The sequence below is a fragment of the Eptatretus burgeri genome, chromosome 14 (assembly GCF_056783735.1).
Source record: "Eptatretus burgeri isolate ZD-2024b chromosome 14, Ebu_testis_v1, whole genome shotgun sequence".
Classification (NCBI taxonomy): domain Eukaryota; kingdom Metazoa; phylum Chordata; class Myxini; order Myxiniformes; family Myxinidae; genus Eptatretus; species Eptatretus burgeri.
Genome location: NC_140974.1, coordinates 44,574,246 through 44,597,874, shown reverse-complemented (window position 1 = coordinate 44,597,874; position 23,629 = coordinate 44,574,246). Strand labels below are relative to the sequence as shown.

Genomic DNA, 23,629 nt, shown 5'->3' with positions numbered 1-23,629 from the left:
ATATATATATATATATATATATACATACATATACATATACATATACATATATTATATCCAAGCCAATATCGACGCCGTGCGGGATTCTGCAGTGGACAGTCTCAAGAAGTCCCACCGCCGGCGCTCCCGGGAGATAGGCATCAAATCAGCATTAGTCTGGCGTATCCTCACGAAGGAACTGAAGCTTTTCCCATACATGATCTCTATTAGGCAAAAACTGAGTCAAGATGACATGAGAAGGAGACTTGATATGTGCAATTCGCTCAGTGACAAGATGGAGTAGTACCCAAACTGGATCAACCCAATCTGGTTCAGTGATGAAGCCCATTTCCACTTGAATGGTGCCATAAACAACCACAACAACATTTTTTGGTGGGTGTCTACATGTGATTTAGTCTCATACCACAAAGCCACCACTTTGGTCTTCTGCTTCACTGTCAATGACATAATTTAGCTATGGAGCTAGAAATAAATCCCAGGGAACAAATACCACGATAACATCACTAAACCCTGAAAAGGAAAACGGTATCGGTCAAAAAACAAAGAAATGGCAGGAAGTCAAATTTGTATCAATCTTTTTGAAACACCCTGTATATGTCCTCAAGAGAAAGTAAAAATTGTGAGATTTGTACATGAATGCGGTTCATTCAGCCAAGCCCAAAGTGTGTTTTCAGCATGAAATGAACAAACCAGTGCCTGAAAGACGCTCCATATGAAGAGAGATGGATCAATTTGAGGCTACAGGATCTCTCCTGAAGGGGAAATCTGCTGGAAGGTCAAGAAGGTCAAATGAAAGGGTGAATGCTGTTATGGAGGCATTTACCAACAGCCCTAAAAAGTCAATTATGAGAGAACGACTTGTGTTAAACATTTTGAAAATCTCTGTTCATGATATTCTTCATAAATAATTGAGGTTTAAATGTTATAAAATGCAAACAGTTCATAAATTTTGAGAAGAGGATTATGAAGCAATTCTAAATTAATTGAACAGATAGAATCGGACGAACATTTTTTTGAATCAAACCTCATTTTTAGTCATGAGGCTGCATTTCACATTTCAGGCAAAGTTAATCATCACAATTGGAAGATATGGGGGAGAATAACATCCACATGAATTGTATGAACATGAAAGAGATTCGTCTCAAGGAAATGTTTGGTGTGCCACGTCACATTGTCACATCTCTGGACCCTATTTATTGGATGAGCGCACTGACACCAGCATTTCGTACCTCAACATGCTACGAGAGTTCTTTATACCGCAACTCTAAGAAAATCCAACTTGTTACAAAGAGCTATATTTCAACAGGATGGAGCACCACCTCACTTTGCTCTAATTGTGAAAGTGTTTTTAAATCAAACTTTTCCAGACCGTTGGATTGGTCAAGGAGGACCTATGAAATGGCCCACTTGTACACCAGACGTACCAACTTTAGATCTTTATCCCTGAGGTTATTTTTTTTAATATAAGTAAAGTCTATACGAGCAAACCAAGGGCTCTTCAAGCAGTGTGACCACTCCTTGGCTTTTTTCACAAGATCTTGGCTATTCGTTGTTCATCTTGGCGTCTTGGTTTTCAATAGATTTTCTCGGCGTATAGGTTTTCTATTATCATCGCTTTTCCGAAACCTTGTGAATTCTTGGCTTTTTTCATTGGCTCACCTTGGCATTTATGAAAATGAGGAGTGGTCACACTGTCTTCAAGAACTTAAACATCGTATTGTTGATACCATGACATCCATCCCTACACTGTGTTGAAAAAATATTTTCTCAGAATTTGAACGTCATATTAGATTGATGATCGTGAATGATGGGCGTCATGTCGAAGTTTATTAATAATTTGAGAATATCTAAACAATACCACAAAAAATTAAATAACCTAAAATTATGAATCTATGTATTTATATCAAGTTTATGTTGGTATCTCCAATAACAATAAAATAGACTTTCGAATCTTTTTTTTTAAAAAAAAACCGAATTTCAATAAAATGGACATTATCAAAGCTTTTTGACTTTCACTCCTCAGGATAAAACTACAAGCATATGAAGAAGGAACACCAAAAATCTCATTTATAAAGTTACAATGTAATGTTCTCAACGTTGATTGGTTGAGAGAAAGAAAGGACGGGATCATGAATAATGATTAGGTGGAAATGAATCACCAAAGTACTGGTAGAAACATAATGCTAATTAGCTGAGGGCTAGTTGGGGGTGGTGGTTTTCATGACGACTTCATATTGACTGTGGTCGAGTTGTCACACAGTCAAGCCACCATAGTCAAAATAGATATAAAGTTCGGACAAATTATTTCTGTCCACAAGGAATGGGATTGGTTGACCTGATGAATGTGGCCTCCATTGCACGAAGATGAGCTAAACTACGTCCTCTACTCAAGATTTTAAACCAACTGATGCAATTTTGCTCTGCACACTGAGGATTATACAGGAAATAATGACCAAACTTGGTTGTCATGGTTGTCTGTTCGGTTGACTGACCCCATCTGATCCCCAAAGGGACGTGTTGTTCAATACGATCCTTCAATCTCAAAGATGTGCGGCCCACGTACCTAGCATTACACTGGCACTGAAATTCGTAAACAAGCTTACTTGTACGAGAGGCAGGCAAAACATCTTTTTAGACTGACGCAAGCAACCAACGGGTAGTGAAAATCACTCGTGGTTGAACAACATAGTAAGAATGGGACACTGTCTGTTTGATCTGGTTTTCAAAGTGGCCATCCCACCTGTCACGAGAGAAGTTGTGTTCACAGCTTAGTTGACCATTCAAAAACACACTGCAGTGACCGTGAACAACGCCGGATGGAGATACTGCATGTCACTCAACTAGTGTGAGAAAACCACCACTACCCTAATTCATTCATTGAATCTTGTCGCCAGAGACCCAACCACAACAGCAACAGTACGACCACACCGACACACATGGGAGTACTTCCTTACATACAACACGCTTCTGAAACCACGAGCCGCATACGACGTGAGTACAATATCAACATCACCCACAAACCACAATCATCCCGATGAGCACAGCTGTCAAAGTTCAGGACCACCTGAACAAGTTTGACGGAAATGACGTCATCTACAGCATCCCGTGTGAAGATTGTGAAACCAAATACCTGGGCCAAACGTCCAAATGCTTATCCACATGGCGAACCGAACACCAACGTGCTGTAAGGCGACGAGACAAGTTGTCACAGGATCATCAAGGGTGAACCGTGACATTATCGAGTCCTGGTACTCTTGTGAAACTCCATCAATCGACGCATCGACTTGCGTCCCACATAAAAAAGCACTACACAATCGATTACAACATTAACACAAACAGCTTCATCATTCAATTGGAAGGAAGCCTTGTGCTTGGTAGGACTTCGACCAATTCGTGATACGAACTGTCCCCAACGGAACTGAACGGTGTTTCCACCACAACACTTTCAATACCTCTGAGGAAGAGAACTAGTTTGTCCTTGAAACGTCAGGCTTTTGATAAATAATTAAAATTCTAATTTTATTACTCAGTGTGCTACTTCTTACTTTTTCCAATTTGAATCAAGAGTATATATATATATATATATATATATATATATATATATATATATATATATATATATATATATATATATATATATATATATATATATACATACACATACATACATACATACATACATGTACAGAAATAAAAGCTGACCTTCTGTACTCTTGCCTCATGTTCATCTTTTGATCTCAAATCCAAATTTATTGAGTACTTGTATAGCAATAATCACAAATTTAACTTCACTGTTCCATCACTTATGGAGGGCACTGTATTCTATTATCTTTACATATTGTACGAGTATACTCGTAAGTGTACATGTGTTTTGGCCTCCATATCAACCCCGTTTCACTCTTGCTACTCCACTTTTGAGGTTCCTATAAAGGTGTCTTTAGTGTGTTTCTGAAAAGCCAAATTAAATTCTGGGTAAAAGACCATATAATAATGGGATTTTATCAACCCTCCATCCAGAACTGGCTTGATAAAACAGCTGAGAAGTATACACACTCACCTCTCAGCTGTCTCGCCTGAGTTTGAATCTGAGCCCAGCTATAAACTGTCATCCTGAGATTTCACATCAATGTGTGCGTCATCCATCAGAAGGACATTGAACTAAGTGTCTCGTCTGCTAACATTCGTTAATGGATGTTAAAGGTCCTACGGTGTCCGAAGGAAGCAATTTATCGCCGGCACCCTGAATATATTACATATTTCTAACTGGACTATGGGTGGCAAGTGGTGTAGTCTTCTTGATATTCTTTGACACCAAGTTACACTATTTGCTCTTTTAGAGTGTGGTTGCTATCAAGACAGCAGCTTTTTCAAATTCACCAGGTAGATCACGTTTCATGTGAACAGCCTACTTTGGATACAAAGGGCCACCAATTATATTCTATTCTAGTTGCATCCAGAACCCAATTTTCTTTTGTATGCCTGTATCGTTCTGTTGTTTTTATGTAGGAGCAGGGTACCATGTCTGAGGAAGACAAACGTTGCTGCTGTGTTCAAGAGATAAGGCAGTCAGAGGAAAAGTACCTGGAAAACCTGGAAAGCATTGAGCGGGTGAGTCTGTCTGTTTGTCTTTTTGCCTCTGATTTTACTTAATTTAAATTATTCAAATTTGCTTAACTTTATTTTTCAATCCCCTAATTATGCTGCATATTTTGTGCAATAAATGGTGTATTTTCAGTTGAATGCTGTTTCAAAAAGGATAAATTTCTCAATACTGAATGCCTGAGAGGTCGTGTACTTACCTTTAAAAGAAAACAAAATTTAACTTCAAAATCAGGGAATTATCTACAGTATGTATATGCATATGTATGTGTATGTGTATATATATATATGTATACAGGGTGTCCCAAAAGTCACCGAGGGATTTAAAAATTAAATAACATTTCTGTTTTTAAAAATAATTTATGATTATTTTTATACCAAAAGAAAATTTACAAAATGGAGAGAAATTTTGTTTTATTTATGAAAAATGATGCAGCTTAGATGTCCTCCATTTTCGGCTTCGCAGAGACGGGCTCTTTCGACAGCATTTTCCATAACAGCGGACAATAACTCTGGCTGCAGCCCTCAAATTTCTGCACATATGTTGTCCTTGAGCTGCTGAATTGTATGGGGCTTATTGATGTATTCACGCTCCTTTAGGTAACCCCAAGGAAAATAATCGGGAGGCATCAAATCAGGAGAACGTGATGGTCAAGAAATTTCTGAATTTCACGAAACTATTCGGTGTCCATGCTCTTTGGGTGACAATAATTGATCGATGAAACTTAAAATGAAATGCCACGATTTTGGTTATTTGTTCAGTTGTGAATTTTTTCCATGGGCAATTTCCAAATGTTAATCTAAATTCTGAATATAAAAGAAAACAAATTATTAAAAAACAGAAATGCTATTTAATTTCTAAATCCCTTGGTGACTTTTGGGACACCATATATATATGTATATATATGCATATATGTATGTATATATATATATATATGCATATATGTATATATGTATATGTATATATATGCATATATGTATATATATATATATATATATATATATATATATATATATATATATATATATATATATATATATATATATATATATATATATATATATATATATATATATATATATATATATATATATATATATATATATGAATCTCAGTAAGAAAGGCGATTATGGGTTGTCCCAATCTTTTCTGACCCAAGTTACTTGAAGTTTGGTACCATGAAAACTTCCTTTAAATTTAGTCGCGTTTTTAGTGAACAAGCTTCACGGAGGACTGGAGGAGTTTGTACATTTATATTACATTATAGACAAGGACATCAGGATAAAATTAACAAATTGGAAGACAAAAGCCTTTAATCTTCTTTTGGGGTTTATGTCCATAACTTTTTTCTAATTAATTTGCATCCCTGCACAGATCCCCACTCCGATTCAAAATGATGCCGAAGAAAATAAACATTTTCTTTGGAAAAAATCAAACAACAAAAATATGAACATACAATTTGTGCTTCAGTTGCCATTTAAGCCTGGAGACGTGTAATGGGTGCTCAACTTAACGTGAGAAATTGTAACTGAAGTCATAGCCAACTTGTTTCTCTTACATTACATCACGCCACAGAAAAATGAACACCACCAGCTCTCTCCCATCACCATTTTGGATGGCACATGGTAGTCCTTCAAAACCACTGATGTCGACAATTGTCATCAATGATATTTCCTTCAAATAAAGTCACTTTGTGCTTGCACTGAGCCCTTGATGGTGCTTTCACCAAAACACTCAACCACAAGGGTGCTTGAATAGAAACAAATGCTGCCCATGGATGGCATTCAGCCATGCGATGCAACAGCATTCATTGATAACCCCCCCCCCCTCCTCTGGCTGCCACATAGCAAACGACATCCTTTGGTTCTGTAGTAACAGCACAAAGGCTCCTTGTGCTTGCAGTAGCATTTGGAGTAATCTTTCCTTTTGGAAACAGCTGCCTCTAAACTCATGCAAAGTAACAAGTGAACGTAACCAATACAATGAAAAGTTGTTTATGATGCTCACTGATATTTTACCTCCTTCTAAAGAAATGATATTTCTCACTTGATTTTTCATCGCAAGGCAGTTGAATTCAGATGGGATAATCAATTGAAAAAGTTACAACTATTAACTATAATCATCAAATTTAAAGACTGCTTAAAAACAATGATGTTAACAAAAGTATGTTTGTATTGTATTGTATCTTCCTTTACTTATTTTTGTTAATTTTATTTTGTAGAATTTTCTGATTCCGCTGAGGAGGGTGTTGAGTGCACGAGATATTGAGACAATATTCATCAACCTGGAGGTAAGTAGACGCCACCAGTAAGCCAAACACTGCACCTCTTTCTGGTAATAGCAATTTGAGGCTCACTCTGTCAACGTACAGCGTTCTTGAAATCCTGGCATGGCATGATGGCCGTGCCTGTTTGGAAATCCAAACTCCACCCACCCCTCTTACCTCCATCATGCACATTTATCTGCTGTCTCTGGATCAGAGCCAGATTTGTGTATTCTCTCCAGAGAGAGGCTCGCCAGACAAGCCTTGGCGTGACTTTAACTCCCTTCCCCTTTTTCTCTTGTGCCTCTCAAAGCGATTGTTAAATTACCTCTTTTTGAAAAACAACTTCCGACACCGAAATACTTCTTCTGCCTTGTCCTCTCTACCCTCTCCAATATTGCTTTTTGGCTTTCTTACTCATTTTTGGTTTTCCTCTTTACCCTTCCACTCTTTGGTTTTACTCTGTTTTTGTGTCTCTATTTTGTGTATTCTTGGTAACTAACGAGTTATGCCAATTTAGGCATGACAAATCTCGACACCCATTGTGGGCCTACCTTCCAAAATGAGACTCACCCAGGGCACTGTAAGGAAATGTTCAGAACAAAACAGCAACTCCTTGTTTATTGTAAACTTTTCAGATCCGTTACAATATCTTCTGGTTCTGGGTCTGAGCACGTTGGACGGTGGCTGATGCGTTGCCTCCTGCCAGTTCACCAAGCACAGTGTTCTGTACCAGATCTATTGTGTGTTTCTGTTATTGTTTCATCCTTGTGCTGTTGGTTGTATTTTCATCCAATTTTCCATGTTTCACCATACTTGTGTATTCTCTAATTTGTGTCCCTGTGAGTGTCTGGCCTACTTGCTAAGGCCTCGGCTAGTGGCACTGCAACTTATATTCTGTTTCTGTTATGATGCCGCATGCCTTGTTCCGCTTTCTCTATTTGAAGAGTTCTCCTTTCGTGCTCTTCACATTTATCTTTTTACCCCCTCCTCACTTCCAAAATTTTTTTTTCACTCCAAAAAATCATGAACTCATTCTGCCTGGATTTTCTTTCATAGTTTAATTTTAATTTATTCCTTTTTCAATACAGTAAAAAAAGTAAACTTTTTCAATTTTCAATTCAATGTCGTGGGCAGTTACGTTCCTGGAATGTACCGTGATATTGAAAACCACAATAGTTAAAACCAATTTCCTATGGTAATAAGGGAGTTAGGTTCCCAGGTTTAGAGAAAATATCGAGGAAAGTGGACGGTAGCCAAGAAATAAACACATCACAATTGAAATGAGCTTTTAAAAATAAATATAAATCGGCTTTATGATGTATGAAGTCTCCTGCTGTGTTGAAGCAGAGTAAATATTCAAAAGCGGTTAAACTTGCCCCTCGCATCCACCATTCCTCCCCGATTAATCTCTTAAACACTTTTCCTTTGCAATCTTCCGATGTGTTTCTTTTATAAATCGTTCTGCAGTTCCGTAAACCAGTGAAAAAAATAAAATTAATGAATTGCTTTTGTCTGTTGTTTTGCACTTCAATGCTATTCCATTACTAACAGTGCGAGATAACCATCACAACTCAGCTAAAAAAACTACGATAGGTTGAAAATGAACCCTGTGATAAACAATTCGGAACATAAAGAGGTTCCCATAATTGGTCAAAGCCCACGATATTCAAAACTGTACCTCCCAATTGAACGAACAATTTTCTGAATTGAATAATTTACTTCTTCTTCTACTATAAATGGATGAGGTGTGTGTGTGTGTGTTTGTGTGTGTTTGTGTGTGTTTGTGTGTGTGTGAGAGGCATGCTTTTTATGGAGTTCTACTTGAGCATTCTGATGTGGAATGTGACACACTCAAATGATCATCATAATCTCCTGAGTTGATTGGGCTAATTAACTCCAAAGAACCCAGAAGAATTCCCATGTTTTAAACTCGCACCATGTTAAGGTGTATAGAGCAGCTAAATAGGTCCTTCCACACCATGGCATTCTAATTACAAAATAAACAACAAAAATAATGATGACATTGTAACAATCAAATCAAAAGGAGCAAAGATGGAGTCATCAGGAGGAACCTGGATAGGATTCGGGTTTCAGTCGTGACTCCACAACCCTCAAATCCATCCAGGCACAGTCAAGTGAGCATTACATAAAAATTTTTGCAAAAATTAACTTCTCTTGAGAGAGAGAGAGAGAGAGAGAGAGAGAGAGAGAGAGAGAGAGAGAGACAGAGAGAGAGAGAGAGAGAGAGAGAGAGAGAGAGAGAGAGAGTAAGAGAGAGAGTAAGAGAGAGAGAGTAAGAGAGAGAGTAAGAGAGAGTAAGAGAGAGAGTAAGAGAGAGAGTAAGAGAGAGAGTAAGAGAGAGAGTAAGAGAGAGAGTAAGAGAGTGTGAGAGAGTGTGAGAGAGAGAGTGTGAGATATATATATATATATATATATATATATATATATATATATATGTATATATATATATATATATGAAAGAGCAAGAATTAGAATGAAAAAGGAATTGTGGAAACAAAATGAGAAAGAAATGTGAAAGGAGCAAAGAAAAAAAGGTATCAGGAAGAACCCAGACAGATAGATTTCAGTGGTTCCTCCCCAGGCTCAAACACAGCATCATGTGCAAGCAACCAGAGGTCCGTCAGCGGGGAAGCACAGTCTACACAGCATCAGGATATGCTATGCATCAGGATACACAGCATCAAACATAATCAAACGGAAGACCAAGAAGGAACCTGAAGAAGTAAAGAGCAAAGATGGAGTCATCAGGAGGAATCTCGATAGGATCCGACACAAAAACCGATCCCCATAACTACAAACCTATTAGTTTATTTCCAATCATCAGCAAGATCATGGAATCCATCATTGCAGTGGATATGAAATTCTTCCTTTTCTCCAACGGCATGATCTCAGACCATCATTTTAGATTCAGACCCAGTCACTCTTCCCTGGACATGCTGCTTCTGCTCTACCAACACAGGATGGAGGGCCTCAATCTCATTCATCAGATCAGGGTCGGCTCTCTAGGCATATCTCAAGCATTCACTGCAGTCTGGTGTCCTGCCTTTCTCCCCAAACTCTCTACCTATGGCATCCAACATCAACTCTATAAATGGCTTACTGACTTTCTCAACTCTTGTCGCCACAATGTGGCTTTCAAAGGGATCCTTTCATCTCCTCTCCCTGTCAAGGCTTTATTGAGTGCCCCAAGGCAGTGTTTTGGGCTCAGCTCTACTCCTAATCTTCATCAATGATCTTTATGACTCTTTGGAAAATTATCTTTATGTCTTTGCTTCTGACTCCACCTTCTTCTGTCACATCCCTCATTCTTCAGATCAGTATATGCAGCATACTCTTACCTCTTTGCAGAACTTCATAGAATCACGAACTCATCAAACACTTGGAATATGTCTTTCAATCCTGACAAATCTCACACACTCTCTCTCTCTGTCTCCAAAAAGGATTATCTGGTGAACCCTCCCATCTACTTCCTTAATAATCCTCTTGAAGAAGTTCAGGCATGCAAACTTTTAGGCTTCACTATCAGCCTTTATCTTTCTTGGCCAAACCACAGATCTAAGTTAGCCTCTAAAACCAGTCATTGACTAGGCATCCTTCATCATGCAAAGTCTTTCTTTGGAGCACCTGAACTATTATGTACTTTCAAGGCCTTCATCCATAGCTTGATTGAGTTCCGGTCTTCGCTTTGGGCTGGTGCCCCTGCGTCACACCTAGCTCAACTTTATGCCATGGACAGCAAGGTCTATATTATTGGAATTTCCCACGATGAAGGTGAGTCTCTGTGCCATCACTTTCACAAGGCAGAAAGGTCGGTCTTCTCTCTGTCTTCTACCGCCTCCATTTTGGTCTTTCATCTTCCGCCCTTTCTGGGCTCTTAGGCCATCAGCCATAAGCTGTATCGTGCAGTTTGGTTCCACTCATCGGGGGGTGGGGGGGGTAGACAAAACCTTGATAATATAATAGAATATATCCAAAATACATACGTATCCAAAAGTTCTCCACTCACCTAGCTGCAGTTATTGTGTATTTTCATCTTGAAAATCGATGCATTCCCCGCGCTCTCTCATTTGAATTTTCTCCACTCGGATCGCGTGTGGGCCACGTGACACCTCGACAGCCAATAGATCGGCTGACATCGTATGCAAATTACGTCAGACTGCGTACCTACCAACCCTACCAATTCGCGGGGTAGTCTACCGATTTTCTATATCTCCCAACGCATACCGATTTTATTAGTCAGACATACCGCATTTGGAAATTGTTATTGGAAAAAAATAAATAATTGTGTTTTTTCAGTTTTGCGTTCGTTTCTCACTGCCAAGATCGTATTACACGCGGCTGCTTCTACATTCTCCAAAACTCGTGCCTGACCTTGATTTCTTATCTCGTCAGCGATTGGTTATTGCTTCAAAACTCAGCATGCCCAATCAAATGGGATGACAGGAAACAGCGGGCATTCATTTCCAGACAACGCGCCATTTTCCATTCATGATCAAAGACTGCAGTTAACAGAGAGTACTCATCGCTTCAGTGCACGACAACAATGCAAACACCAGAAAAGAAAAAAAAACACCCCCACGCTGGGTCAACAAGTTTAAGCCAAGTTGGACAACAGAGTTCAAGTGTATCAAGGCTTCGCGTAAGGGAGGCGGACATGCCTTCTGTGATATGTGTCGATCAGACTTTTCCATCAGTCATGGGGGATACAAACTGTTAGGACACAAGCTGTCACTGAACAGGACAACCAGAGGTTGAACAGGGAGCTATTTGTCGGTTTCCAGGCAATGCAGCTCATTGTGAAGAATGCCCTAGAGGGGACCAGTGGAGTGACGAAATTCAGAGCAGAGGTCCGAATGTTCTACGTTGGTTCCCTGACCTACATGACGGACAAATTCCCGTTCCAGGACCCTTTGATCAGGAATGTGGTCATCGTGGACCCAGCCTCCTCCAAGATAGCTTCCATGCAGAGCCTACTTACACTGGTTGAACAGTTCCCTGCATCTGTTGCCCCAGAATAGAACAGAGATGCGCTGTGCAGAGAGTTCTGCACATATCAGTCAGATGTCACCCTGCCAGCATATGACCCAGATGAGAGGGTGGATGTGTTTTGGGCAGCCATGGAGAAGATGACGGACCCTGCCACTGGCACCAGCCAGCCCGTTTACCCATCGCTCTGTAGACTGGCCAAACACGTCCTGCTGATCCCTCACAGTAACGCCTACTGTGAGTCCCTTTTCAGGATGGTCAAGAAAATGACAACTGATCAGAGGAGCACGTTGGGACGCGGCAAGGAAGGTCACGCCAAGTCAAGCATGTACGAGGACAGCCATGGCGTCAGAAACCCTCTGTGTGGTTTGCTGGCAGGGAAGATTAACATCTTCAAGCCGGATGGAGTCAGCTGCTTCTCGTGGAAGCCAGATGCCGACCTTCTTAAGAAGGCCAAATCTGCCACCAACCAGGCTCTGAATAGCTAAATGTGCATCTTAACTGTTCAAACCTGAAAACTGTAAATATGTGTGAAACTGTAAATATGTTATGAAATCAGAGTGGCCAGTCATTTCATTCATAAAGATGTATCAGTGAGTTTATGTAAACTCTTGTGTACATGTATGGGCACATACATGTAGAGCTTGGACATTGAGTAATTTATGGAAACGTGACTGATGATCATGATGTCTTAGAAAAATAAAGATTGGTGAGTAGATCAACCATGTTAAGTTTTCTCTTTTTCACTCTAAAAATATGTTGATATATTTCAGCTAACTGTGGTCTCAAAATGAAGGAGATTGCACTATTTTGCTTCACTTTTTTGAAAATTTTCTGGGGGGAGGGGGGCATGCCTCCGGATCTCCCTAGGGACGCGTGCGACGCAGTCGCACGCCAGCCTACCGCTTTTCCTTGAAAAAGGGTTGGCAGGTATGAGACTGTCATGTGACCAGCTAAATTGTCCAAGATGGCAGCTTCCTACAGGGAGGAAATCACTGGCAGCTAATCGGCGATTTATCAGTAATTTTTGATGAATATGGCATGAGAACGCTCCCCAGTGGATTATTCACCAGGACAATGTAGCGAACGAAGAAGTTAAACGTTTTACGTCTGTAAGATGGGATAAATGGAGAAAAAGTGTCAACAAATGGCTCGTCTTAGACAGTCACGAATGACGTTTAGCCGAGAGTGCCGGCGCGGGAGAACTAACTTCGATCATGGGCCTATTGCACCCGGAGTGCCAGCGCGGGAGGACTAACTAAACCATTGTGCAATGCCAGCGCATTGACCCATCGAATGAACGCCATTGACCCTGCCTCGGACAGATTTATATATAGCCGGTGAGCCACGGCCGGGCATTACATACATACGGCCGGCGGAACAGACAACTGGGCAGTCGAACCGGCGCTGATCGACACTTGAGGCACACCCAGTCAGTGCGAGATTGACTTTGCCGCATCGCTAGTCGTGTGGCGTCTTCGTCTGGGAAGAGCAACCCTCGCCTCGCCATCGTCAGGGTGGCCTTAGGCCAGCCCCACAGGGTTGAGTCGATGTAACGGGGCGCCGGGCGGTATCGTGTGTCGCTGAGAGTTGATTCAATTATATTTATATATTTTCCACCCACGTAGTTCGGCTCTCGTGTTGAGGACGTTCCAGACCTCACGGGGTGGGGACCCAGCCTCCTTACCCATCACCGCATCAGCCCCTAGACAGCCCAGACTACTACAATAGGGAAAGCGGGGTAACCTAATTTTGCCTTTTCGTGGGAGTTGCAGGTATACAACATGTCCAGCAATGTTCGATGCAGAGCGCAGTTTTTTTGGCGATGGTTCATACATGCAATCATCAACAATCGCAGAGTCATCATGCATGGTTTGTGAACAACGTTTCTCAGCCCCACGTATTCTTTTTGTATCGATGAAGCGACGGTAGCAAGTGTAGTGATAGCCCAGATGACTAGGCATTTCTTCACACTCAATATACACTCGTGCACTCTCGGCTAAACGTCTTGACCGTCTAAGACGAGCCATTTGTTGACACTTTCTCTCCATTTATCCCATCTTAAGGCGCTGTCACACCTTGATAATTTAGCCAGCAATGGCAACATATGAAAATGTATGTAAAACGTTGGCGTACGCTGAAATTTTGATGTTTTTTAAAAAAAGTTTTGGTCGTATTCATAACGTGTTGGTCATATGCATAACATATTAGTAACGGGCACAGAACGTTTCGTTGTCTTATAGATAACTTATACCAACGAATGCTTACCCTGTTGTCGGCGTTCACAACCTATGCCCAACGATAGTTTAACTTCGGCATAGCGCGCTGCACGTATCACCGACGAAGTCGTGGCGTAGCCTGTTAAAAACCTGCCGCACGCCGATTTATATCATAACCGCCTGTGAATTGGAAGTGTCAGCCACGCAGTCACACCTTGACGATTTAGCCAGCGTATGCCGACCTATGAAAAATTTGCCGAACCAAGCTGGCACACGTTGAATACGGTATGGGTAAGTTGTGTATACGTTAAGAGCACGCTGAAAAATGATGAAGTACGCTGCCATATTTCGTGTACGTCTCGTACGTCATGAAATTTCAAGCATGTTGAAAATTTTACGACGTACTCGCCGTATGGCTCACACGTTCCGCTACTCTGGGAATAAGTTGTAGGCACGATATGCGATCTACATCTGCACCTTTACAGAGGGTGACACACGTCGACACAAGTTCCTTGTAAGTTACCCATAAGTCGAAACACGTCGAGGTAATGTTTAGCTTACCCAAAACTTATTTTCTCCGTCAAGGCACATTTTCTTTTTTTCTCCTTGGCTCCGTGAAGGCACGTGACGAAATATCTGAAGTTGTTGTTGCTGTTGTTGTTTTTTATTATTTTTTTTTAGTCTATCACGAATTTTAAAATATATTCGGACATTTGCTTTTAAGTTTCGACGTCGACGTGACAATATCCTCAAACAGAAAATATTCACAGAGGAGGAACTAAGAATAAGACATGAGCAAACTGAAGAGGCAATCGGACGTGACGTGACGAAATATCGGAAGTTATTGTTGTTGTTGTTGTTTTTTTTAAACGCTGCCAATACGCCATTATACGGTAGCTGTAAATTAGAAACATGTTCATTAAGTTCTGTGGTCGTCCGGAAGATGTCAATCAAATACCTCTACATACGTCAATATGCGTTGGAGGTACGTTACACATTGGTTAGAAATAAGTTTCGGGTACGCTAAGCATTACCTCGACGTGTTTCGACTTATGAGTAACTTACAAGTAACATGCCTCGACGTGTGTCAACGATCGTGTAACGTGCCTACAACATGTTACTCATAGGTTATAAATAAGTTTCGGGTACGCTAAACATTAAACTTTTGCATGCGTATGTATTTGGATATATACTATCATATTATCAAGGTTTTGTCTTACCCCCCCCCCCCCCAATGAGTGGAACGAAACTTGATTTTCAGGCACTTCCAGAGCCATGGCTGATGGCCTATCTGCCAGCCCCCCCACACTCCCCCCCCCAATTTCTTCAGGGCATATGAGGTATGCCAATATCCTCCTTCTGGTGAAACTCCCAAAAGTGCAGACACTGGTTATCTCCACTCATCCATTCCTATTTTTTCCCCACCTGTGGAACCAATTAATCAGTCTCTTCAATCTCATTCTTTCCTCCAGAGCTTCAAGATAGCTGTTCCCCACCATCTTTCGTCAACCCCCCATCTGCTACCTTGATCTTTTCGAACTCCATTAACACTCCCCAAGCCCACCTCTTTCTGAGTTTCCAGTTTTTCCTTCCACTTCTGTGATTGAGAGTTGTAGCTGTATCCATACTGTTCACCCCTATGTTTTCTCCCCTTACCTTCATTCTTCCCCACATCACTCATTTCTACAAGTCTTCCTCTATTTTGTCCAACAACCCTGCAGTTGTGCCGCCCCTCCCCCTCCCACTCCCTCTCTTTCTACTCTTGTTTTTGTTCTGTTATGTCCTTAACTGTTCTGAGTTATCGCTCCTCCATGAGTCTTGACACTCCATACCAAACAAAATCAAGAATGAACTGGATTACAATTTGTTCATTCTGGTTCTATAATCCATTTGAGCCGCTGTAAGCCTTCATGGATGGTGAACCTGCTATAATCACTCAGAGACAATGCCAGCAATGCACAGATGTTCCCCAGATTCTCAGTTTGTTCCGATTATAGGAAGTGATAAGTTTGACGACATAAACAAGCAATTGCAATAATGACACTAGTCATCAAAACAAGTGTTTAATTGCACATCTCTTGCTTTACCCTCAAATTCCAAAGATTTTTCACATCCTTTGTCAAGCTGTTTTCAAGATGTTTGGAGTAAAAGGATTCAATTGACTTTGCAGCTATAACCGCCAGACACCCCTCAGTGTCGCTAATCCTGTCCCGATGGAACAGATGGATTTTTCGGCATGAGATGAGCAGTGTTTTTTATTTATTTAAGAGTGACATACTTTGTGAAATCCTTATCACCTTGAGCATTTATTGAAAAACATTTGCCTTTTGATCATATTTGTATTCCATATTATGATCAAAATTTGATCATATTATCAGGCACATGCTTGCTTTCTCTAAATTATCCATTTTTAGTTGTTTTGTATTTGTAATGTTTGCGACACACACGTAACATGGACAACACATGCTTGCGATTGCATCGATGCTGCATGTACTATATTTTATACATAATTTGAAGTGGATATAATATATTTATTTGAAGCATTTTCATTTATAGAACCATTACCAATTTTGTGGAAGCGATACATTGTTCCAAGGTCAACCCAAATGCATTTCAGGATACGGAGCTAAACTGCAAAGGTAGGACTGAGATTACATGAAGAAAAGCACAAGAAGTAAATGCAAAATTCAGGGATGAATTTTTTGACCAAGTAGAAATTCTCTAAAAGGCTTTTAATGATAGCATTATGGACTGTTGTGGCCAAGGAGCCTCCAGCTGGCATTTCATTTCCATCTGTAACATTATCGCTAGCTGGAGGAAATTTTAAACCTTAGGATGGAGTCAAACAGTGAGCCCATGTGCATTGAAAAAGCACATGCTATATGTGGAAATAACTACAAATATGCATCCACAACCAACCTTGACCATGTTGTGGAACATCTGCCGAGGCCCTCACTTTGTTTTTCTTCCGTCCTCACTTTTTCACCTTTACCTGCTTTTAATTTCGTTTTCTCCGCAACCGCTTGAGCGATTGACACAAAACTTTCGACATAGGAGCGCCTACCCATGGAGAAATTTTTCAAAACAATGTTGCATGATGATTTATGGAAAATGCGGTCAGTGTTCCAACAAGTCTGTTTTCTATAGGCGTGGGTTGTTGGGTGTCTCACGTATCAGGAATAAACGGCCTTAACCTCTCTCCGCTCGACCTCGACCGAATAATAACATAATACTTCAAATTCTAAAACAATTTGCTGAAAGTTGCATTTCCATATGTTGTCTTCAAGAGATGCTTTTATGGGTACCATAATTCCATTTGTATAGTATGCACTTTGTGCCAGAATTATTTATGCGTAAGTACAACACATTGTTATGTTTGGGGGTGGGGAGTCCATAGTTAGTTTTAAGGTAATGTTGCCGTCTGTATTTGCGTAGTTCTGAAGACATTTTTCAATGGTATTAAGGCCACACGATAGGGATAAGTATCTTGTGGCCAGCTCACCAGGTGAACGAGCCATGTCTATTTATTTTCTTTGGAATTTTTTTTGAATGGGAAGCTTTTAGTCCGGGCCGTATATTCTATGAACGTCTGGGGTTCACTGGTCCGCCACAATCTTTCACCAGCTTTGATGTACCACAACCATTCAGTGGTTGACAACCATTGGGAAGAGGAAATTCCTCTTAATTGCCTCACTGATGGTGGAGAAAAAATTGCCACAGCGACTGCATCTCAGACATGATTCTGGAAGCCAGCATGGCAATGCCGCCTGGTCGACTCTTTGCTGCAATGGTTGATCAAGCACATGCGACGACGACATGGCAATTATTTTTCACTCCATCAACACCGATTATACTGCCCTGCTGCCACTCATTACTGCCATCGCTGATGCAGGAATATCCCTATACCTCAGATAAAAAGAACAGGGAGCCACAGTCATCTGTAATGAACTTCAGATCAACTGTGTGGGCAGCAGTCGATCGGCCAACAGCCACCAACGTAACCCTCAATGTGGTAACCATCCGGACCTATGTTGGTATCACCATCGATTTCCTGGTGCAGCACGGCAATGCTGCCCTCCCTGCGCCTAGCCTTTCGTATCTCTGCCTCAGCTAGCAAAAAAATGCATGGGCCGGTCACCAGTAATGGTGCAAATGACCACGGCCAACACCATAGGTCGGATGTTATATGCCACTGCGTGGTCCTGCAAACAATGATACCTCATCTGTTGCGGAGCGTGCACGTCGATGGTACCAGCTCCAATCAGTGCCCGTCGTTATGGCCTCCCTGGATTGCCACTAGTTGCAGTTAATGGCATCCTGATGGTCACATTCAGCAAACGACAACTTGCCCTCGAAATTGGGTTGCATGGAGAAATTACATTTACGTTCGTCATTGCTCATGTACAACAACAAATCATTGGTGGTCACTTCCTCCACGTGTTTGAGCTCCTGATCGACATAAAGAATAATTGGTTTCTGGACTCGACCACACTGGCTACTGTCCAAGCCGGTGTCACATTGCATGATGCCCCACAGCTATCTCTCATCATTGATGAGAGATAGCTGAGCTATCACACAATGTACAACATCATTTTGAGACTCACAGACCTGCTTTGTTTGCCTAAGCCTGTCATTTGTGCCCACCAAGCCTCACCACTGCGAAAACAAAATTCAGCCCCCTCTTCCAAATCAGGATTGTTTGATTTTCATCAAGTAACTACACCACCGTTTAACATGGTTCCGAAGAAGAACGGTGAGTGGCGTTTCTGTGGCGATTACTGGGTACTCAACAATGCCACCATTCCTGACTGGTACTTATCACACACATCCAGGATTTATCGTTGAGGCTCTCAGGGGCCAAGTTGTTTCAAAGATTGATCTGGTGAAGGCCTATCATCAGATCCCCATGGTGCAGGTGGACATTGCAAAGATAGCCATTATCACACCCTTAGGCCATTTTAATACGCAATAGTGCCATATGGATTGTGAAATGCTGCACAGACCTTCCAGCACTTCATGGAGGGAGTCTGCTACACTCGGGATTTCGTGTTCATCTACCTGGAGGGCATACTTTTTGCCAGTTCCTCTGCTGGGGAACATAGCCCTCAACTCCACACCCTCTTTCAATGGCTTCTCGACTACTGCTTGCCATCAGCCCCAATAAGTGTGGGGTAGGACGAACTGCTATCGACTTCCTCAGTCACCGCATGTCAGCCAATGGTCTGCAGCCTCTCCCAGCCTGAGTCAATGCCATCAAGGATTTTCAATGTCCGACGACACAGACTTCAGGGATATTTGGGACTGTCAAATTTCTACCAGAATTTCCTTCAGCAATATTCCCACATATTACAACCACGATATGAAAAGCTGTCTTCCAAGCAGGATTTGATACTCCAGTGGACGGATGCCTGCGATGATGTTTTAACAATGTCTAAAAAGCCCTTGCCACAGCGACATTGTTTATTGTCCCATGACTTGACCCACCCACCAGCATCACCACAGATGATTCAGACCACAGCACATTTGGCGGAGTTCTGCAGCCATTCTTGGAATCTGATTGGAGACCTATGGTATTCTTTTCCTGCAAGGTTAAACCTGCCCAGATGCACAACAGCACTTTTGATAAAGACCTGCTTACCATCTACCTAGAAGGCCGAGATTTCCGCATGTTCATGGACCACAAGTCACTTACCTGAAGGCTGCAAAGCAACACGGAATACTCACCCTGTCAGCTATGGCATATATCCTTCATCTCACTGATCACGTTGGATATTAGCACATTGGAGGACTGACAATGTATTGCTGGATGTTCTATCCCATTCTGGCATCAATGCAGTTGAGGATATAATTGACATGCAGAAGATGTCACTGGCACACGTGAACAATGACATGGTCTGGGCATTTCCGTGTGTAAACAACACCGTGAAACTAACGGATGTTCCTCGACTGGGTAGCAACCTCAACAAGGCCCATTTGACTGATCGTACCGATAGCCTTCCACCGAATCATCTTTGAAAACCTTCACAGGTTGTCACACCAGGGAATAAGCACGACGCAATGCCTCATGTCGTCACACTTTATGGAGTCATATGCACAAGGATGTCCAAATGTGAACACGTTCCTACCTTGATTGTCAAACCTCCAAAGTACACCACCATGTGGCGGCTCGTTTACAACCCTCCATGCCGTGAGATCAGTTTGACTCCATCCATGTCGGAATTGTGGAACTACTGCTGCCTTCACAAGGAATTTGGTACCTCTTCACTTGCATGTACTGGTTTACATGATGTCTCCAGGTGATACCAATGGTTACTATGATGGCAGAAGACTACGTCCACCCATTCCTATGTGGGTGGGTGCCCCGCCTAGGTATCCTTCCACAATCATGTTGGACTACGGACATCAGTTCGAGTTCAGCCTCTGATGCACCCCCCCCCCCCAATTGTCTTCCAAGCATAGATTGACACAGGGAGATGGATTACCACCCACAGGCAAATGGTATTGTCAAACGCTTTCACCTTCAGCTCAAGGAGGTGTTCAGGACTCATTGGAATGGCCCCAATTGGGTGGACAAACTCCCCCATCGTACTCCCAGGACTCTGCTCGATGTTCAAGGAGGACCTCAACTGAATGGCATTATGCAGTCTCCACACCACTGCAAATGCCTTGCAAATCTTGATAATCACTATAACAGACAAAACCTTTGCGATATATGGCTATGGCTGACATAAAAATGGTCTCAATTGATCGTCTTAACCCAGCCGTCTTTGAGGAACTGACACCCACAGCTGTCACCACTGGCACAAAGCCACTCACAAAATATTACTAGCCTACACTCCTACCATTAAAGACCACACATTGGGGCCATGCTGTACGCACTCCAGCCACATGCTGGACTTCTTTGCTGACATGAAACCAGAATGCCTCAATAGGATGGGGGCAGGTTCCTGTGGTGGTTCCTTTGTGTGGGATTTCGTATAATGGCAGTTCACTCATCTGGCACAAATGGGGGGTCTTTCCCAGCCATGATCCCAGAGTGGAAGGAGGGGAAGGGTGAGAAAGGTTGGTGGGAATTTTTTCTGAAATTAATGGTTGGTTCTAAGATTTCTGCTCTCTAATCACCTGATAAATCACATAAACCATCATATGCTCAAACCTCAATTTTTTTCTCATGAAAAATGCTTTCACCATTGCTTAACTCAATCACAATTTTGTAACTCTACATCTCATATCTTTCAGGAACTACTCCCAGTGCATCGTGCATTTCTCGCTGAGATCCGGCTGGCAGTACAACACGCTGCTGGGCGCCATCTGCACGAGGTGTTTCTATCATTTAAACCCAGGTTAGCCTCACATCGCTAATATTATACCACGAAGCCTGCTTTTTCCTTCCTTCACTTTTGCACATTCTATGATTCTTTACTTTTCTCCAAACTGACAGTCCACCAGCTCCAGGTAACACTTTGAAAGCATCTTCACCTGTCTATGAATATTTCAATGAACGGCTTTTGAACTTATTCATGTAGTATTTAATAAATTTATACATACCCGAAACACTCCTCCCTTTGGGAGCATTGGCGAGTCATCATCCACGCAACTCCCCCCACCCCCACCCCCGCCTTGGGTACTACCAACACGTATGCAAAATTTGGTTGATATTAGTCCAGCCCTGCTTTTTTTCCATCATTTTCACATTTACATACATACATACATACATACATACATACATACATACATACACACATAGAATTGCCTTATTCGTCCCCTACGAGTTTCACCGGTCCGTCCATCCGCCCGTCCGTCCCACCTGTGGTTTTTCAGACTTTCTCCCCATACCCTTTAACATATTCAACTGAAACTTGGTACATGGCTTTATTATTATAAGATACAGAAGAAGTTCGAGTTTCAGGGCATTTCATCAATTTTTCCCAGTTATGCCTTTTTAAACTTTGAAACTATCACATATTGTACCTGGTTCAGTTTTCAGCTGCCCTGACTCCCCCTGACTGCTTTACACCTATTGGCTGGACAGCTGGCCTGACTTCACTCCAACACAATAATGTGCCGCCATTGCATGAAGCAGCATAGATCTGCAGGCCTAAGGGCTTCGGCCTGGGTGTTAGTCCGTGTCTCCAGTGCAAATGAAATGATATTAGGTATATAACCACGATCTATTATATTCATGCACATAAGCTGTATGTCTGTTTTTGCTTCATGTATGTATATCCACCCACCGAAGGTTGCCAGAGGTTATGTTTTCAACCTCTGTCTGTCTGTCTGTTTGCTTGTGTGCTGGATATTTCAAAAAGTTATTGATGGATTGAGACAAAACTTTGTGGACAGTTTGGGTGTGTGACGAGGACAAATCGATTCGATTTTGGTGAAGATCTCAATCTGGATCCGGGTGTAGGTATGCATTCTACCAAGTGCCCTTCTAGTTTTTGTGTGAAATAAGCAAAGCCTACAAACGAGGGAAACAAGGTGGGTGGAGAGGTCCTTCTTCTTCATTTTGGTTCTAGTGTCGGCTCAAGCGTGCGTTGAGGCAAACTCATTTTAATCTCCGGTTTGTTATCCTAGTTGTCTTTATTGGTTTCTCATCTACAAAATATATCAGTAAATGAAAATTTCTCTTCCTTTAATTTTGCTGAATAGAGCCAATCACAGTGAGTTATACATAGGTTTCGTCTTCTTCTTCTTCTTCATTTTGGTTTCTGTATCAGCTCAAGCATTTAACACAAACAAATTTTTATCCCCCTGAACATTCATTGGGACCGGTAGGGGACATGTATTGCAAAGCAATTCTCACTCTCGTTTAATATAGTAGGATTGCCAAGTTTTCCAATAAACTTGAAAGTAAATCTCCAATTGGGACAAAGTGAGAACTTACTTATTCTTAAGGTTAGGGTTTGGGTTTCAGTATTATGATTAGGGTAATTTGGGTTACCAGTACGTGCCCGTACGTGCGTGGCCGTACGTGCAAAAACCCCCCCCCAAAAAACCGTTCAAACCATGTGCCAGAAATAACAACCACACAGGCTGTTCCTTCGCTCTCGCATGCCCATACGTGCGTGGCCATACATTCAAACCAATAAAAAACAAAAAAAAACTTTCAAACAACCACACAGGCCGTTCCTTCACTCTTGTAAATGACGACTGGATTGGGGAATTGTGTTTATCTATAAATGCGCATAAGAAATCGAGAAATTATTCGAATACAGTAAGTCATCACTATCCGGAAGTGGTGCGTGCCCGTACGGAATGTTCACATGCATTCCACGAATTATCGCTTTCATTGAAGTAACAACTGCTGTGATACTTACACACACACAGAATTAATTAATATCCAAATTAAAATCAAGTTTACCTCCCTGTCTTTGCTTCCCATGATATTCGCTGCCATTGACCATTGCCACTCCTACGCCACGGTAACTATGGCGCCCTTTCCCCATCGGCCACGCCGACGCAGCAACGTGTCTTGTCATTGGTTTGGTAAATAAATGGCCATAACTTGGGAACCTCTTGTCCGATTAATATCAA

The 23,629-nt window shown here is 41.6% G+C and overlaps 1 protein-coding gene across 5 annotated transcripts in view; it reads left to right on the top strand.

Annotated features, from left to right (window-relative positions):
- LOC147013066 (guanine nucleotide exchange factor VAV2-like) overlaps positions 1-23,629 on the top strand; it is a 151,894-nt gene that overhangs the window by 45,474 nt on the left and 82,791 nt on the right. For all 5 annotated transcript variants that reach the window (XM_085854564.1, XM_085854562.1, XM_085854560.1 and 2 more), the window contains 3 exons: positions 4,507-4,608; positions 6,822-6,890; positions 21,332-21,435. In XM_085854564.1, the coding sequence (XP_085710690.1) occupies positions 4,507-4,608; positions 6,822-6,890; positions 21,332-21,435 (275 nt within the window). The remainder of the gene's footprint in view (positions 1-4,506; positions 4,609-6,821; positions 6,891-21,331; positions 21,436-23,629) is intronic.